General features: G+C 34.9%; 2 protein-coding genes across 4 annotated transcripts; one reads left to right on the forward strand and one right to left on the reverse strand.

Moving 5' to 3' along the window:
- Positions 1-6,818: 6,818 nt before the first annotated feature.
- Positions 6,819-8,120, forward strand: LOC114536516 (P2X purinoceptor 7-like). Of its 2 annotated transcripts, XM_028557859.1 has the most exons (4): positions 6,819-6,924; positions 7,001-7,141; positions 7,212-7,358; positions 7,535-8,120. In XM_028557859.1, the coding sequence occupies exons 1-4, from the start codon at positions 6,898-6,900 to the stop codon at positions 8,099-8,101; spliced, it is 882 nt and encodes a 293-aa protein (XP_028413660.1). In that variant the 5' UTR covers positions 6,819-6,897; the 3' UTR covers positions 8,102-8,120. The 2 variants fall into 2 exon arrangements, with proteins under 2 accessions (XP_028413660.1, XP_028413659.1); XM_028557858.1 differs by lacking the exon at positions 6,819-6,924 and having other exon boundaries at positions 6,950-7,141.
- Positions 8,121-8,160: 40 nt separating this feature from the next.
- Positions 8,161-11,677, reverse strand: LOC114536515. 2 transcript variants are annotated; one of them, XM_028557856.1, is made up of 8 exons: positions 11,453-11,677; positions 11,223-11,333; positions 10,983-11,063; positions 10,591-10,671; positions 10,321-10,381; positions 8,835-9,028; positions 8,618-8,686; positions 8,161-8,530 (listed from the first exon to the last, which is right to left on the reverse strand). In XM_028557856.1, exons 1-8 carry the CDS (start codon positions 11,590-11,592, stop codon positions 8,179-8,181), a joined length of 1,089 nt encoding a protein of 362 aa, XP_028413657.1. In that variant the 5' UTR covers positions 11,593-11,677; the 3' UTR covers positions 8,161-8,178. The 2 variants fall into 2 exon arrangements, with proteins under 2 accessions (XP_028413657.1, XP_028413658.1); XM_028557857.1 differs by lacking the exons at positions 10,321-10,381; positions 10,591-10,671; positions 10,983-11,063; positions 11,223-11,333; positions 11,453-11,677 and adding exons at positions 9,097-9,225; positions 9,329-9,405; positions 9,543-9,769.
- Between the last annotated feature and the right edge of the window lie 819 nt (positions 11,678-12,496).

Consider the following 12,496-nt stretch of genomic DNA (forward strand, 5'->3'; position numbering starts at 1 on the left):
GAAGAGTAACCTCCAATTAAATCAACTTGTTCATTTCTCCATGGAGTGAAAAGCATGATCAACTCGCGATAATGTTTTTCTGGTTGAGATTCTTTGTTAAACCAAACACTGCGGATAATTCGCGCACGTGATCTTTTTTTTATCGCCTTTTTAGATGAATCACAAGTTTCACTGTTTTCAACACCTAGGTCATCATCATTATTTCCATCTTCATCTTCCAAAGGGAGGTTGTCAATATCTGATTTATTAGCAGAATTTTTATACTTTGTCTGACCAGATGAATCGTACCAAGCTGCCCAGTCAGCTAATGTAATATTTTTTAAACTGTCTGGTCGTTCTACATATCGTTTCAGAAGTCCACCAGAGTGAATTTCTTCACACTCATCTGACATTTTCTCAATCTCACAGAGAGGTTTCAATAGTTCAACACGATCATTTGGAGGAGATGTGTTAATGAATACAACATTTCGAGAAGACTTTCTCATCGGTAGTTGGAGAATGATATACACTGCTTCTTGTGCACTTATTTCAACTGAGTTTAAAAACTTGTTACCAATGTCACGAACCTGCTGTTTGATGGTGGAATTACCTTCCCTGGCTTCAGCACAAGCGTTACGTAACAAGTCACTCATTCCTTTTTGAGCTTTAGAAATATAAGAAACAATGTACATAGCACAGGCATATACATCCAACACAAATTGAATATCCATGTTAGCTCTCCACGCTTTAAGGCAAGCAGCGTTATAATTATTAATCCTTAATTCATTAGGACTTCGTTTTAGAAATATTGTTGGACAATTTAGTGATCATCGAATTGCCAGAATATACTGATGTTCTGAAACATTTAGTTCTTTCAGTATTTGATCGAATGTTACGTCCTCTCCTTCTTTTAAATCATCTAGTTTATTCTTAATATTCTTCCACAACTCTTTTCTGGCTCTTATGACAGTTTCAGAAGCATTATCATCAAGTGGGTAAAGTATTTGTGTTGTTCTCATAGGTGGCTGAGGATAGTTAAATCTACAAACTTTTTTGGTGTTCTTTCGGCATGTGTGAGAATGTCTATGAGTTTGTCTGTTTACAAGATCAAATAATTCACTGTCATTATTAGGCTTTCTACAAATTATTATTTGGTCAATGAAATTCACTACATCTTCATCTTTATCAACACCAAATACAGGTGCATTTTCAAGCCATATCAGCATATGAATGTGAGGTGACCCTCTCTGTTGATATTCAACCCTGTAAAACCAATCTTTCGATTTCCCTAATGGGGCAATTTTACTCATTAAAAAGTCTTTTAAGAAAGTGTTAAATTGGTAATCAAAATGCCTTGCACAAGTTACTGGGTCACTTTGAATTAATCTACATTTTTCATCCCAATTTAAATTTTCTAACTCCTCATCACTATAATCCTTGTGATCAACAAGCTTTCCAAGGATTCTTAGTAAATGAATCCATTTTGTTTCAGCAGATGAAAAACTACAAAATAACGATTCAGGTCCTAACTGCCGAATCATAGCAAACAAGTCTTTTTTTGCTTTTTCAAAGTAAGGTTGGGAACCTCTCAAAGCTCTTAAAAATTTGTATCCCTCGTCATGACAAATAAGATTTGTTAAACCTTCCGGTGTTTTTAAGTCTCTAGCAGTAAGTGTTCTGTTTCCCATTTTACATTTGCGAATAGCAAGCTGAGATTGCCCTAGCAATAATTTCATTTGCACTTTTTAGCCTTAAAAAATATGTTCTCAATGCACATTGCAGCTCTTCTATCAGAACGTCTTAGTTCAGATTTGCATATTTCACTGTACAAGACACGAGTCAATCTTTGCTTCTCATCTGGCCGCTTTTGACCTAGGAATATTCCTGGATAAGCTAGTTCCTCAGAATACTGATCTCGAAATATGCTGAGTGGTCTACTACCTTCACCTGGTGCAACATTGTATGTATGTTGTCTTTCAGTATCATCTACAAAATCAGTAGGTGTGAGCATACTGTCTGTTACACCAGCAGGAATTTCTGCTTCATCTTCACTCCATTCATCTTCTGAAGATTCCAAATTAGTTTGATCAACTGAAGTATTTTCAATGTTACTATTACATGTTGTAACATCAAAGTATGATAACCAATGCTGATCAAAACTTATTCCTTGTTCTCGATATAGTTCACTATTATTTACCAACCAAGCTGCAGCTTGCATCACTTTATTAGGTCTGACATTTAAAGCCAACGCCGAACTCTTATATTGCAGTCGACGTTTTAATTGAACTTTAATAGTCCCAGTATCTTGTGGTAACCTAGGTAACATGTTAACAGTATTACATACATCTGCTGGTATATTCACAACATTACCATTAATTTTAAGTTGACCTCCTCTAGGAGCTTGCATTATTTTTTGAAATGCTAATCTTGGAGCTATAAGCCTGCATTCTAATTCATTTAAATCAAAAAAGTCAGGGTTTTTTGGAAACTTCAAGCCATTTGAAATTGCACATGGTGGAACTTTATCCTTTTTAAGATGTTTGTCACATGTTAAACACAGCCATTCAATATTATCCACACTTTTAATACCTTGTAGATGTTTAGTAGAATTTAGATTGGACAGTCGAAGTTTCTCAGCAGGACAAACACTATGTTTATACCATAATTGATCACAACATGAGCATTTATACAGAGGACCTGTTGATACAAATTTATGGAACTTATCTATCAATTGTGATACACTATTATGTGATGTAATGTTACCATTATTGAGATTAATTTCAGAATGTCTTTTTTTATTTTTCTGATAACGACCTCTTCCTTTTGCTAATCGCTGCTCCCTTTGCTTGCTAGTTTCATTTTGCCTTTGCAACCTTCGTGCTTCTCGCTGACTTTGAAGCCTATCTGCTCTCTCTGAAACAGTTTCATGTTGTTTTGCCAGTTTCCTTTTCTCTCTAAGCTTTGCAAGTCTATTTGTCCTCTCCAAAACAGTTTCTTGTTTTCTTTTCTCTTTTTGGTTTTGAAGTCTATTTTCCCTCTCTAAAACAGTTTCTTGTTTTCGTTTCTCTTTTTGTTTTGTAAGTCTATTTTCCCTCTGTAAAACAGTTTCTTGTTTTCGTTTCTCCTTTCGCTTTGTAAGCCTATTTTCCCTCTCCGAAACAGTTTCCTGTTTTCTTTTCTCTCTTTGCTTTGCAAGTCTATTCTCTCTCATTGCAACTGACTCTTTTTCTTTTGCTTGTTTTCTTTTCTCTCTTTGCTTGTCTCTTAGCTTTGCAAGTGCATTTTTTCTTTTTATTACTGACTCTTGATGTCTTGTTTGTTGTTCATGGTTATTTGATATTGTGTCATCATTCACTGTGCTATCCAAACTGTTTGACAATGAATTGTTTCGACAACATTTTACACCCTTCAATTCAAATATACTATTTTCACTATTTTGTCCAAGATAATTGCAAAGGTTATGAAAAAAACTTACAAGATTTTGAATTCCTTCAATAGAAACTAAAACACTATAACCCATTGCCACTGGCATTCCATGCATATCTCGTGAATGAGAATCAAAAACCTTAAAGACATCTGGAAAAGGCATTAAAACTGCAACAGTGTTTGCTCCAATAGTGAGTAAACATGTTTTATAATTACCAACATCAAATACTTCATGAAAGGCATGTTCAAGTGTAACATATGGTTCACTGTTCTGATCCATCCATAAAGCTCCAGAAAATGAGTCACTGTACTCCAAATTAAAAGTATGATTGTCAATAGACAAGACTTCAGGAACATCAGTAAGCAACAAGAATTCTTTTTGAATGTGCTGACTAATTATGCCATAAAGATTGTTTGCATTAACTAGAAGCATGTTCATAAGTGGTGTATCCCAAATATTAACAGATTTTATTTCATTGTATACAATAGCATAAATTGACATGGCAACACATTGCTTTCCAGCATTTAATCCAAACATCGATATATTACCTTGGTTGGTGTCTGCTCGAACCGTGAAACTGCGATCAACAATATCATATATATTAATTGGGCCTGGATTTTCCTCAACATCATTTGCAAGTCTCAATAGCAATGGTAAATAAACATGATAAGATATCATTTGTGTATACCATATGGAAACTTAATTATTTTTTTCAACCATTGTGACTAGATTTTTCAAGCATGGTAAATAAAATACTTCTAAGTAAAACATTACTAACACAAAATTCCAAAATTTACCTTTCATTCGATTCATTGACTGTCGTCCTTGCACAAAGTTGTTATGTGAACCAATTCTTACTCTGTATATCTCAATTGACACACCCATTTATGTATATTCTCACAGCTTTTGACAATATTTATTTGGTTCCTTTGAGTTTGAATTTAGTTTCTTTGACTTTTTATTTCGTTTCTTTGAATTTCTATTTAGTTTCTTTCAGTTTGTAATTCTTTTATAATTGCACAATGGCAAAGTCTCAAAAATCCCAGCACAATGGCAAAGTCTCAAAAATCCCAGCACAATGGCAATGGGCTACTCTAGTTTTTACCTGCACAATGGCAAGGTTAATTTGTATAAATTGTAATTTATTTTTCGAACTTGTATTTTGATTTCTTTCAGTTTCTATCTAGTTTCTTTGAAATTCTCTTTGGTTTCTTTGAGTTTCTATTTGTAATTCTTTTACTGTAAAATGCAATGGCAATTAAGGTCTAAATATAAATCCCAGTACAAAAAATTGGCAGTGGACGGACGTTCGATATCAGTGCGAGCACAACGGCTCCAAAATAACAACAGAATGCAGTATTTGAGACAAATAAAAAAACAGCAAAGCCTTTACCTACCTTCGAAAGCGCTCGGTTTTGTAAAATTGTCCTTAGCAATCGACGTTTCCGACAATATAAATTTCAATGTGTCTTTACAGTATATAAAATCACATCGGAAAGACTCGGTATTTGTCGCAACTTACGAATCTACCACGTGACCGGTACGCTCACCACCACCGCCACGACACGAAATTTAAGCTATGTGAAAGTTACTACAAATCGGATACTAGTCCGATGCTCTGCCAACTGAGCTACATGGCCAACACAGGTTTTTGATATTTCGAAAGTTATATAAGTTATAAGGAATGAAAGAATTTTTAAACCTATTAGTTTTGCAAATTGGCAGTTAAAATATACATATACATATACATCCACATCCACATCCACATCCCCCCCAACACCCACATCCACATATACATATACATGAGATATGCATGATATACATGACACACACACACACACACTATGTTTTAGGAATTAAAATTGATTTATTTTTTATATATATGTTGCCAGCCAGGAATTTTGCACACCTCTTCTGCAGCTCAGTTTTTTTAGCATCAATAATGACACATTAAATTTTACACCGTTTTGGGATAATTTTGGCTAGGAGATGGTTCTTCTAGCCAGTTTTTTTCTGTCTAACAAAACAATATTTTTGAATACATTCCAATAAAATTCTAAATATTTATGCCAGATAAGGGTGGAGGCAAATTACTGATAGCACCTGTATATATGCCTGCTAAAATCATTAAATGAGATATAACTGTCTTCTCTCTATACATATCAGCCACTGTAAATCATGCAATGTACATAATTGCTTGTGGATTAAATAGGGTTAAATTTTAACCAGGAGATTTATCAGTATTGGACCAACACATACCTAGTTAATTTAACCAGGAAAATTGGTTACCAAAATTAACCAGGATTTTCGGTTAAATTTGACCAGCCATTCTAGTTGCACATTTACACTTAAAGTGCTTGGAAGTAACCAGTATACAATCAAAATATTGCTAATATCTTCATGGTTTATGAAGGTATAATCTGAAATAAAGTGTGCATTGCAAACTTTATGTACACATGTCCTGTACAGTTTTCTTTAAGTAGTTTATGTTCAAAAGACATATTACATTTCACAGCATAAAGAATTAATGCAAAATAAGTATTATTTTATTTAACAGCAGGTAATAAGCTTGATGAAATTGTTCTAAAATTGTTAAAATACAATGTATATGTTAGCGATCAAATGTATATTATACCTTGATATGGAAAATTAATTAACAGCGACAATTGATTGGGTACAATAAAAAAGTCAAATAATATCCAATTCAATAATATTTGAATATTCAATAATATATCAATGCCTGCATTGCAACTAATCCTTGCTGTCGACTATTACAAATACTTGGTCTGGATTCTCTCTTCCACCAATTGCCAAAACGAATGGCCTTTTTTTGGGCTCTTCAAGATATTTTGGCATATTTGTACCAATCTAATTATCTAAAAAATTATAATTTTATATCATTTTATATAAAAATGATCATTGTCATAAAATGCATACACTCATAAAAATGCAGACTTATTGACAATCTTTGTTAACTGACATGATATTTTTGTAATAAATTAATGTCATGTAGCTAATATCATCAGGGAGCTTTATATAGCTGCATGTGACTCTATATAGCCCTGTTTACACTACACTTGATTATTTGATATAGCTAAAAAAGCATTTAGACAAGAGTATAGAAAAACCGCCCAAGAGTATAGAAAAACCGCCTGAGACTTCAAAAAAGCAGCTGACAAAAATCTGAAGTTATTTTGTGTTTTTAAATTAAATATCAGTAAATATGAAACGTTCTAAGAACCCGTATGCTTAGACAAGAACATTTGACACTAACTAGCACTGATGAACGGGCTGAATTGTAATTGTGCATGGAAATTCTCCTGGCTCTGTTGTTTTACTCAACATGATCTTTATGTTTTACTTTGCCCGGCCTGCGTTTAAAACAGTGTCTTAAAGGAGCAGTGTCATCGTGTGCGCATCTTTTCTGCGCATAACAAAAAACGAATCGGAAAGTCTCGGATATTGTTCGGTGCGTTAAATAATATTGAACAATGGCGTCCCCTGAGGCAAGCTCGACGGTAAAAAACTATGCATATTTTCTTGTCTACTCAACATAAATACCAAATGCATATCATGTTTCTTAAATTAGCGCAGGTTGAATATTGTAAGTGCAAGAGCTCTTGTAGCGTGAAGCGAAAACCGAATACGAATCGAGGATGCCCTTGCAAAGGTTCAAATATGGATTGCTCTGTAGCGTGCAAATGCGGCACTCGTGCTAAACCTTGCAAGAATAAGGTAAGCTTGAAATAAATTATTTTTCTGTTTTACAATTTCTTCACTTTTCTAATATATGGCGTTGTTTCAGAAAGCGGCAGCAAACTATGAAGGTGAAAGTCGGGGGAAACCAACGAACAGTAAAGTTAGACGTATGAATCAGCAAGGGTTTCGCCTCACTCACGAGCCAAGAGAGACAGAGGAAATACAAAGAGAAAAAGAAAATAAGGATGTAAAGGTAGAACAGTTTCTTTAATAACTTATTTTTATTCAATTACTGATATATACTGATTGCGTTGGTCAAGATTAATATAGTTTTGGTAATATATGTAAACAATGTCCAATCAATTTTTCAAACTAGTTCTTAAAACTAACTACACCGAGGGTTAGGATAAAGGCTTTAATTTGCCCTAGGACTTTGTAGCCACACTGGATGAAGATATGGTTCGAAAATTGGCTATTCGCAGTCTTAGACGAGGCATCGGAAGCATGGATTATATTCATACATTGCTTATTATGGATGATGATCTTGTGGAAGAGGATGAAGACATGGGTGAATTTGGAGCACAGTCTGAAGAGGAAACTGAGCAACCAAATACTCCTGATCTGCCTCAAAACCAACCCTCTGCACAAGGGCCAGATTGGTGCAAATGTGGATATTGTCAACCCATGCCACAAGAAATCGAAAATCGATGTTGTAAACTAAAGAGCTGCATATCGTTGACATCAAGGTTTGAAAAATTGTGTCTTGATCCTGATGTCTTACAGCTGTGCATACGGAATTCCAGCGACATAAGGAATGATCGAGAGGACAATAGTACACGAGCCTTTAGAAAAGCGGCATATAGACAATTTATTCTGGCACGGTATGGGCATCTAGGAAAAGGGAACAGGAGGGTTTGTCCATCTTGCGTAGTATTGAAAATACGAAAACAGTACCCATCCATTACAGGAGTGTATATGGGTTATAGAGAACATTGATTAAGACATTGCATGCATGAACAAGCTTTTATGTTTACTATTATATACAATTTATTTATAGCAACAGTTAATGATACTTATTTCTTGTGTTCAAATCTACTTCTTTTAGGAATTTCTTTTGTGGGAGGTGGGACTATGTGTGCAATTGTTTGGGCAATAAGGCCAGGGTCACTTTCATTCAGAGGCACACTTCGTGTGACACTGTCATTATCATCTTCTCTGCTTCTGAAAACCTTTGCAATTAGTAATGGGATGTAGTCATAGCCCTTTTCCACTTTCACAACCTTTACATCCCATTTTCTTGTTCTAGGGTTGTATTTCCGTGTGACCATCACATCTCCAGTACTCTTGTTCTTAGCTTGTGGGAGATTAATGTGAAAGTTCCAATCTATAGCTGTCAATTGCTTTCTTGCCTTGAATGCTCTGTAACTAGATGCCATCATACATATATTATTTTAGAACTGTCCTAAGATAGACAAGACATGATTAATGCTTGAACATGTAGTAGAGGCAAACCTGAATGGCATTCTTTTTGGAGTATATACTAAGCTCAGACTGTTTGCACATTCTATGGAGCCTGTATGCCTGTAAAAGTAAAAAAACGGTTTGAAATTTCGCGAGGAGGGGTGGGAGAGGACAGGGGACATTAGTTGGTTAATCATTTGTCTCAAAATAAATGGTGAATATTTATTGTCATCTGGTGGTGATTGATCTAATGATACAATATAATTACCGGAATTGTGTGTAGTACTTGAAGCTTGCAAGCAGGTCAGGATTTAAAATGACTTTTTGAAGTTCAATAAAGTCTGCATCTCTGTTATCAAACCATGGCAAGCTTGTGTCGTGTTCACCATCTTCATGGTCACAAGATCCACCTATCCAATCATGCTCATTGCAGACATGGTGTAGTAATGCAATCCACTTATCCTGAAAATATAGAATTATATATTAACTGTCTTATACAATGTCAATTTTTTGGTGATTTAGATAGCTACCTTCATTGCTCTAAGAGCTTCCTCATGAGATGTTTCATTTCCTCCACACGAACTTGAGCAGTACCAAAAGTGTCGCACAATATGAGCGGACCAATCTCTAATTTTTTGCATTGCTTTAGGCTTACCAATCTGGGTAAAACAAAAACCCTCATGAAGAAGTACAAGTAGGAATATAAAAATACAAATTAAACAGAACCTTTGTAGCACAGTTGATAAAAAATATATACAGTACCTTTGTCAGACACTTCTTGATACTTTTGGCCTTGTGCCAAACATCAAGGCCATGCACAATGTCTTTAAATTGTGTTTCTGCAACGAAATATTAAAATGATATATGAATTGCCATACAGAAAATCGGCCACGAAGGAAAATACTAAGGCAAGCATTGTCTGTTCCTAGGGCCCGGCTTGCTTATATGGAGCCGAGTTACCCAGCTATATACCCACCAAGCAATATTTTCACAGATGATGATGCGTCAGTTACAAATTCAACCACTTTAATGTCCTGACACAAGCTCTCCAATCCTCTCTGAGCAGCCTCTCTTTCCATATTATTTGATACCAGCTTGACATGTCTTTTGTCTAGGATTTGGATGTCAATGATATAATTGGTTTTCAGATCAGCCATAAAATAGCATAAGTTTTTTGCATTGTATCCAGGTGAGTCGCACTGACCATCGCCTCCCACTACAATATCTTCCCCTGATAATTCGTGAAGGAGTTGTTTTCTCATCCAGCACCACCATTCATTGATCGTAGGAATTAGGTAAACCCGTTGAAGTCTATAATAAGTTGATTTTGACAAGAATGCCAAACCAAAGAACTTAGAAAGACGTTGAATTTTAGCAAAACTGTTTCCGGAACACAAAAGTGATGCTGCAGCCTGAATGTTATTGGCATATATCCCATTAATATTATGTGATGAGGTAAATCTGTACTTGTGACCTGATGAGCAGGAACAACTCACAATTAAAGTTGTTCCATTAAAATGATGATTTACTGTAGGACTTTGAACACAGCCAGGTATTTGGCAACGACTTTGAAACACTTCTAACAGCAAATCAAGCGAGCATATGAACTTCCTTTCAGTTACTGTTTTGTACTCTTGTTTTAGCATGCATATCTCGTCACCTCTGCTCAGTTTTTTGTGTGGACCGTATGCAACTTCTGTAGTGACCATATTGTGAAAGTTTTGAGATGTCTGCTGTTCCAAACTTGACAGTACTTCATCATCACTACTTAAATCCCCACCATTGTAGTCGTGCTCATCTTCATAGTCAATATGCCTATCAGAAAATAAAAATAGCTTTCTATAGTTACTCAGTGTCTCAGTATCACCATGTAAAATGCTTGTTTGATCGTTTATTGAATATTTATTTATAATAAGAGAATTTTCTTTTTGTAGCACACAAATTAAAATTTGCTGTTACATATGATTTTTTGTATCTCATATAAATACCCTCATTATGATAAAGCATTTCACATAATTGCTTACATATCTTCCTCTAAACTATCTTCACTTTCATCTTCACTATAAGCAGTTGAATTATTAATGATTGAATCGATATCTTCCAGACTATAAGAGAGATATCATAAATCATGTCAATACCCACAAGAGTTTATGGTAACACAGGCTGCATAATTTATGATAATTGAGAATTATAAAATTTAATCTATTTTAACATGTCAACCACAATGTTGTGATGCACCTTTTTCTTACTGCAAGAATGTAATTTTATGATACAAGAATATAATTCTGATTAATATAAGATATTTCTTGGCAAGAAATAATTTCTTATAAGAATTAGGAAAATAATCTTACAGTAATAAGAAAACTATGCTAGAGTAGACTTCGATTTTTTGCAGTGAATACATACAGTACTGTACCTGCTTGTCTCTGAATCATCACTTTCTAGATCCCTGTCAGCATTCAAATATTGCAGGGCTGAATAGGAAATGTCATGTTGTCTGCAAAATATTTAATAATACCATTTTTAGAGAGAAATTATTTTTTGACCCTGCTTGATCTAAAAGCAAATGAATTATATATTTTAAGATCTGAAACAATTCTCGTGCATTTTGGTGAAATGAAGAGACAAATTTAGACGAAGGAAATAAATTATATACCTGTTATTTTCATCAGAATTTTCTTCCGATGCATCACCCTCATCATCTGTAAACAATGAAGTGTTTCCCCCAACAGATACAAATGACTCATGGATTGGAGAATATCCAATGCTAGATTGCATAAGGCAACAGATAAAAGTGTTATAAATGTTGTATCGGGTATTGTGATATATAAATAGTAACAGTAAGTAAAGTTAATTTTCACTTATTTCAGGCCTTCATTACTATACCATTCATCGTGTGTTGCCATCTCAACCTCTTGAAAACGTTGAGTATTCTCCACTTCATCATTTTCTTCTGTTCCCTCATGTTTTCCCGCCAGAATGGGAGACTCGCATATTGCGGGAAGTTTATACAATACATCCTTCATTGTCTTCTTTATCGGTGTTGATATTACGTTTTGGCCTAAATATATACAACTATACGTTGAAGATTAATCGTCTGTTTGCAGTATAAAAACTATGACATCTCAAAACCTACCTATCGTGTTTATATTTATAATGTTCGAACTTGGTTCAGGGCATTCAGCTGGCTGAATGTATCCCCTTGTTTCATCAGACCTGTATAATAATGATAATCTGCGCATTAATCGAACAGGGCATTTAAAGCTTAATGGCTATTATCCGGGCTATAATGACTATTATACGCGCTATAATGGCTATTATATTTATGCCTACCTTCTTCGATATTCCAGTGAAAGTAGATGTGCTGCAAATTCACTGTCACTACGTAACTCATATCCTGCAATACTTTTGGCATCTTTCCAAGAATTAAATATCGTCAAGGATACAAATATTCTTCTGTGTTCTCTGTCCCAATTTTTCTGTGCATTTCGTCCTTCGTACTTCCTTTTCCGGCCGCAATTATTTAGTTTGCCACCGTGCAAGCCTCTTCGCGAATCCGCCATATTGGACTGGAGAACTTGAAAAACTACGGCAGTAGTTTTTCAAGTTCACGTGCGCAGAAAAGATGCGCACACGATGACACTGCTCCTTTAATCAGGATACCAGATGTCAGGATACCAGTTTAATCATACCAGCTTAATCATACAATACGTTTAGATCAAGGAGACAATGATTGTAACTAAAGTTATAACATCATTGCCAACCAGTCAACACGGTTACGTCTTACTAACTTATCCTAATAAGATAGTATGACGTATTATGACACAACTTATCTTAATGACAAAAACAGTTAATTAGGAATTTAGTGGCGCATAACATTGTCGTAATCATGTTGTCTAGTGAGAAAGAATGAATCAAAAGTGTTTACCT

The sequence above is a fragment of the Dendronephthya gigantea genome, unplaced genomic scaffold (assembly GCF_004324835.1).
Source record: "Dendronephthya gigantea isolate DGI-Jeju-01 unplaced genomic scaffold, DenGig_1.0 000138F, whole genome shotgun sequence".
NCBI lineage: Eukaryota > Metazoa > Cnidaria > Anthozoa > Malacalcyonacea > Nephtheidae > Dendronephthya > Dendronephthya gigantea.